Source organism: Labeo rohita, chromosome 22, assembly GCF_022985175.1.
Source record: "Labeo rohita strain BAU-BD-2019 chromosome 22, IGBB_LRoh.1.0, whole genome shotgun sequence".
NCBI lineage: Eukaryota > Metazoa > Chordata > Actinopteri > Cypriniformes > Cyprinidae > Labeo > Labeo rohita.
Window position 1 is genome coordinate 25,806,812 of NC_066890.1, and position 7,265 is coordinate 25,814,076.

A 7,265-nucleotide genomic window follows, 5' to 3' on the forward strand; every position below is an offset into this window, starting at 1 on the left:
TGTTGCTTACAGACAGAAGCGAAAATGTTTTTTTCAGTGGTTTGAATCACATCCAAAGTAATTGAAACATAATGAAAACACAAACTGGTGAGCTTTTTTTAGAAACAAGTTTCTATAAATAAAGCACTCCTTTGGTTTCTACAAATAGAATGGAATGCAGGCTGGGAACAAACCAGTTTGTTTAGTATTTTTTGTTTGAGACGGATATTGCGTTAACATATTCAGGTTGCAAACGTGACAGTGTTGTTCATCTCGGAACATATTGGTGTTCTTATGCTTTCTTTTTACTACTTTGCACGTTTGGTAATAGAAACATTATCATTTTTTAATAAAACAAATGTAAGTGATGGGAAAAGGGAATTATGAGATTAAAACAATTTTAAACAAATCAAAATTATTTTTATCCTTAAACAGAGTGTGTATGTGTGTGTGTGTGTGTGTATATATATATATATATATATATATATATAAAAAAATCATACAAGAAAAATGTAACTATATATTGTGTGAACATATATACATATATAATCACACATATAAATATAAATATATATGTGTACATACACACACACACACACACACACATATACACACTCACACCCAATATATAGTTACATTTTTCTTATACGTTTCATATATGTGTGTGTGTATATATATATATATATATATATATATATATATGTAAACATATGAAAAAATATATAATATACATGAAAAAAAGCATATTGTGTGAAGAAATTATATATATATAATCATACAAGAAACAATTAACAATATAATATATTTTTGTACATTTTTCTTGTATTTTTGTGTATATATATATATATATATATACATATATACATATACACACACACACACACACACACACATTCAAACAAGAAAAATGTAACTATATATTGTGTGTGTAAAAATAAATGAAAACATGAAAAAAATACAATTTTAAATATAATAAAAACATAGTTTTGTTCATTTTTATCAGTTTGCCAGTTTTATAATAATAAAATAAATAAATAAATTCTAGTAAATTTTCTTATTTACTTAAAGAAGCAACAAGTAACACACTGAATTAAGTGAAATGTTTAAATAGAAAGACTGAAATAGTACTTTTAGTAAAACATACAGTAATGATCTCTGAACTTGTAAAAATAATTTTTGTGTGTGTGTGTGTGTATTAAAATCAAGTTTTGTGCTAGAATTTAACAGACATTAATCCAAATTCAATGCATTCAGAGTTCAACATGATTATTTGAGAAAGAGCTCCTGTGTTCCTGCCAACAAGACAAGTACACTTAAGCACTGATGCAGGTCGACCAATCAGATGCTTCCCCTGCTAAAAAAGGCCCTGCCTACCCCAGAGCACTCGAGAGTATAAAAGCCACACACTACAAGACACAACATGTTTCAGTTCAAGTGACGACTAGATTGGCGAAAATGAGAAAGTCAACATCAGATTCAAGCATGGAGCATTTGATCTACACTAAGGACACTGACACGACTACGGGACAGAACGAAATCAAGTGAGACTTGCGTTTTTCCTCTTTGCATTTGGTTTTATGTGGAGCAGTTAACCTGTGGTTGCTAATGTTTGCTGATTATGCTTAACAGACAAACAAACTGGAGATCAAGAATGCTTTTCAAGAGCTTTCCCATGAGAGAATCACACCACACAACACCACAGAGAAAATCATACAGGTGAGCATAAGAAATTATCTATAATTTGCATAGGAGACAGTCACCCAGTCACTGTATGTATGTAACAAAGTGGGACTACAAACGTATTAAACAATTATGTTAAATTAAAATATAAAATGAAAATAAACTAATAAATTATAAATTATATTAAAATGACATTTTATTATAAATGATTAAATTCAAATTAAATAACCCTTCTCTCTTAATATTTCCACAGGCCAACTACTGAAGAAGTTACTCAGTGGGCACAGTCTCTCGACAACTTGCTGAGCAGCAAATGTAAGTATTATTTCTATTTATGAATTTAAGTTCATTTTTATAATATTTTATATTGTTTTTAATTTTATAATATTTTATAAAATATTTTTACAATATATTTTTAACATTTATAAAATATATTTATTACAATATTTATTAAATATAACATTTATATAATTAATATTATAATTAGCTAATGATTATTTAAAAAATGTGTTAATTTTCATACATTTTATTTTACTTTATAATTTAAATTACTATAGTTTTAACTTTATATTATAATGATGTGTGGGCACCAAAAGTGAATGTAATTATTTGCATGAGTAGATTACATACAAAGTCAATGCAGAGATGCAAACAGATGCAAATTCGCATCGGGTGACACAAGCCAAAGAGCTTATTGACATATCCGGCTGTATCAGAAAATAAAGGAGAACATTATGTGATGAATTTATTTGCACAAGCGATGTTAAAAACATCCCATAAGTAATCTAGACCGATAACACAATGTAAATATTTTGCTTTACTTTTGGTGTGAACACTATAAATGAAAATACTATAAAATAATATTAAACTTCTATTGATCTGAGCTAAACGAACATTCACTAAATTTGGGTATGATGTAAATAGACAACAGGGCAAAGCAATGGCCACAAACAAGCAATATATGCCTTAATCGCATTTCAACTCGAGTGGAAAATTTTCATGAAGCATTGTCGCACACACATAAAGTAAAATAATTATCTAAGTTAAACAAAAATGAACAAAATTCGGATAAGAGGCGAATATATGCGAATTTGTGCCGGGCGACGCAATTACCATGAACGTGCAATTTACGCCTCAATCGTGTCTTCCGTGCAAGCTAAAAAAAAAATTCAACTCAAGTGGACAATTTCTATGACACGTTGTCGCACACACACCATAAAGTAAAATACTATAAAATAATATCAAGTTTATATTTATCTGAGCTTAACAAAAAAAATTGTCCACAATTCGGATAAAATTCGAATATACGCGAATTAGCACCAGGCGCCGCGATTGCCACAAACAAGCAATATATGGCTCAAATGCATCTTTCACGCAAGTTGAAAATTTTCAACTTGAGTGCAAAATTTGCATGATGCATTATCGCACACCCACCATGAAGTAAAAGAATTATCGAACAAAAATGAACAAAATTCGGATAAGAGGCGAATAGATGTGAATTCGTGCCGGGCGACGTGATTACCACAAACGTGCAAAAAATTTCAACTTGAGTGAAAAATTTGGATGACGGGATGTCGCACACATACCATGAAGTAAATATTTATCTAAGTTGAACAAAAATTAACAAAATTCGGATAACAGATGCAAATTTAAAAAACAGATGCGAATTCATGTCAGGTGACGCAATTATCACAAACGTGCAATTTACGCCTCAATCGTGTCTTCCTTGCAAGCTAAAAAAATTTTGACTCAAGTGGAAAATTTCTATGACGTGTTGTTGCACACACACGATAAAGTAAAATACTATAAAATAATATTAAGTTTATATTTATCTGATCTTAACAAAAAAAATTACCACAATTTGGGTAAGATTCAAATAGACGTGAATATTTGAATCTTACCAGGTGATGCGATTGCCACAAACGTGCAATTGCATTTTCCGTGCAAATTGAAAAATTTCAACGCGAGTTGAACAAAAATGAACAACATTCGGATAAAAAGCGAATAGATGTGAATTTGTCATTGCGAAATTGCAATTACCATGAACGTGTAATATACGCCTCAATCGTGTCTTCCGCGCAAGCTGAAAATTATCAACTCGAGTGGACAATTTCTATGACGCGTTGTCGCACACACACGATAAAGTAAAATACTATAAAATAATATCAAGTTTATATTTATCTGAGCTGAAAAAAAAAAAAAAAAAATAATATCAAGTTTATATTTATCTTCCCACAATGTGTGTAAGATTCAAATAGACGCGAATTAGCGCCAGGTGACCCGATTGCCACAAACATGCGATATACGCCTCAGTTGCAAAATTTCAACTCATGTGAAAAATTTGCACGATGTGTTGTCGCACACACGCCATAAAGTAAAATATTCTAAAATGATATAAAGTGTATAATTATCTGAGCTGAACAAAAATGAACAAATCTCGGGTAAGACGCAAATAGACATGAATATACGCGTCAACCGCGTCTTCTGGGCAACTCGAAAAATTGCAACTTAAGCGAATAATTTGCATGACACATTATCTGGCAAGCCAATCAGTGAAGAGCTTATTGACATGTCAGGTTTGACATGTCTGGTTATACCAGAAAATCAAGTAGAGAATTATGAGTCATGCAAGTTTTTAGTCATGCAAGTGACACGAAAAAATTCAACGAGTGATCTAGAGCGATAACGTGATGCGAATATTCCATAAAAACGGTAAAGTAAAATATTATAAAATAATATAAAATTACTATTTATCCCACACACATATGTGGGCAAAAAATGCAATTAATTTTATTTTATGTTGGAAATGCACCACGTTATTTAACGTCCACTGATCTAATTTATAATATATTATATTATTTCAGATGGATTAACCGCTTTGCGACTGTTCATGAAGTCTGAACACTGCGAAGAGAATATCGAGTTCTGGATGGCCTGTGAAGAGTTCAGAAAGATCAGATCCAGATCAAAGCTCAGATCCAGGGCAAAAACCATATATGATGAATTCATCAGGGCAGATTCTCCAAAAGAGGTGAGTTTCAGTCAGCAATGCCAGCAAAGCCGGATTCGTTTTCATTAAGCCGTGCCACAAATCCTAATTACTTTCAATTCTTCCTTCTAGATCAACTTGGACTTCCACACAAAGGAGACCCTCCACCAAAGCCTTCTGATTCTAACACAGTCGAGTTTCAAAGCAGCCCAAAGCAGAGTTTACTTCCTGATGGAGCACAACTCGTACCCTCGGTTTCTGGACTCTGAACTCTACCATCAGCTCTGCAGAATTGCTGCAGGAGAGCGATAGTGTTTTTAATCGTTGCATTTGAACAAATGGCCGGTCCATTTTAGAATGCTGCGCATCTAGAGTTTCATGCTACTAGGTTTTCAGTGTATTTAAATATTGCATATTTTGCACAGATTTGTAAATAGCTGAGGTGTGAAAATGAATGTTGGGTATTGGTATTAAGTGTTCACATGATGTAGCAGTATCTATGTTTTGGTGTTTACTTGGTGTTTTTTTATTATTATGTTTGCTTTTTAATGAAAGATCAAAATAAAACATTTGTATGAAAAAATGTTTAATTGTCATTCCATTACTTTTTTGGATTTTTGGTGGCACTGCTATTAAAAAAAGTAAGCAAAAATGCATAAATGTTTATAATCTGGCATTGGATGGTTTTTAATTTATTTATTTTTATATTTATCAGAATCAGTTAATATTGAATATTTAATTATTCATGCTCATTTCCCTTTTTTTTTTTTTTTTTTTTTTTTTTTTTTAGCATTTACTGTAGATGAATCTCTAAAAACACTAATAATACTTATTAATAATATAATTTTGATTAAATATAAAGCCCTACGATTTCCACGATGTGGAAAGCGTGGACAGAATTGCGGAATCCAGTCAGAAAAATGGAATTTACTGTATAACGCGGAATGTCACGAAATTTGACAAATTCTCAATGAATAAATCAGAACTAGGTCAGTACACTTAGATCAAAACACAATATGGACTAGTATCCGTGAATATTAAGCTGCAAAAATACTATTTAAATATGAATCCTCCATGTTCTGTGTGCTGCCTGCTTATATGACTCTATGAACTAGGGATGTCACAATACTCAATATAATATCAAACCGTTCGGTACGACCTCCACGGTTCAATACGCACTTGTGAATTGCGGTTTTTCGGTTTTGCATTTAAACAACTTCCTTGTTTTGTTTCTCTCGGAATTTGCTGTGTGTGTGCCCACGATTTCACATGCTGAAATGAGGAAACGCTTCCCTGCTTATATTTGAAAAAGCAACACATGCAGAGCATCTTCCCTTCTAATGACCTGCAATGATAAGCTTTTCTAAACCTGTTGTCCAACAAAAGAGTTAAAAAAAAAGTTATAAAAACATTCACAAAAAAAAAGTTGGGTGTTTGAAATAACTTCCTTATGTGATCTGATGTGGATTCTTATCACAGAATAAGGCAGATGATAAATTCTATGCTCATATTCTATGTATGTCGATTAGCAATGGCTTATGAAAATACACGAGATGGCTTGAAGAACACAGATAAACCATATTATTGTAGACCAGTGTTTATTGTCCTTACATTTCATCGTTCAAAACGTATAACGTTATATCTTATATAGTACTAATAATACTATTATTGTTAAAACATTATTGTTTAAGGAATATTTACCAGAATAATTATTTACCAAATTTATTCACAAGAAAAATGGGAAAAAAAAGAGTAATAATAATAACAATAAATAAATTAATTAAAAAAAAAAAAAAAAAAATAGAAAGCACATTTGGTAAAAATAATAAAATAATATATATTACTTATGATATATAATTTGGTAAAAAATAATTTAAAAATATTTTATTAAAAATAATAATATAATAAACAATAAAAAAAAAATGTTTTATAAATGTCATTATTTATAAATGTTTTTTTTTTTTTTTCTTTAATGATTTTAATGAAACAATTAAAATGGAATCCAGAAAATAAATAGAAAACAGAATTGGGAAAAAATAAATTTAAGAAAAAAAACAAAAACAAATGTATTTCATAGAAATTGTTTTACACATTTTTTCCCCACTGGATTTCTGATAGGAAAGATGCTAAACTAACTAAAATATATGGTAATTATATACAGCAGATATTATATTTATCATATGGTTTGACACTGCAATAAAAATATATTATAAATAATATATATATTATAAAATAATATAGAATTTATAAAAATATAAAATTTATTTTTCTAATCTAACATAAATTAACAAAACACTCTCTCTCTCTCTCTCTATATATATATATTTATTACACACACTTCAAGATAATTACAAAAATAATATTTTAATAATAGTGTTAAATGTAATCTTTGGCAAATCTCAAAATGAATATACATCCTTCGTACTGTATATTATAATTTTGTGATGTCTAAATTCATAATTAGCATTTAAGATTAAAGTTTAGCTTCTATTTTTATTCAGACAAAAGTGAATAAAATCTTTTGTTGTTGTTGTTGTTGTTGTTGTTGTATAAAATATTTCTCCCAATTCTACATTTACTGACGACAGCAATACGCCATATTAATTAAAATTGAAGT

General features: G+C 29.9%; 1 protein-coding gene across 1 annotated transcript; it reads left to right on the plus strand.

The window, feature by feature from the left end:
- Positions 1–1,287: 1,287 nt before the first annotated feature.
- On the plus strand, positions 1,288–5,225 carry rgs2 (regulator of G protein signaling 2). Its single transcript, XM_051094809.1, has 5 exons — positions 1,288–1,520; positions 1,609–1,695; positions 1,913–1,974; positions 4,524–4,690; positions 4,781–5,225. Exons 1-5 carry the CDS (start codon positions 1,303–1,305, stop codon positions 4,958–4,960), a joined length of 714 nt encoding a protein of 237 aa, XP_050950766.1. The 5' UTR covers positions 1,288–1,302; the 3' UTR covers positions 4,961–5,225.
- The last annotated feature ends 2,040 nt before the right edge of the window (positions 5,226–7,265 follow it).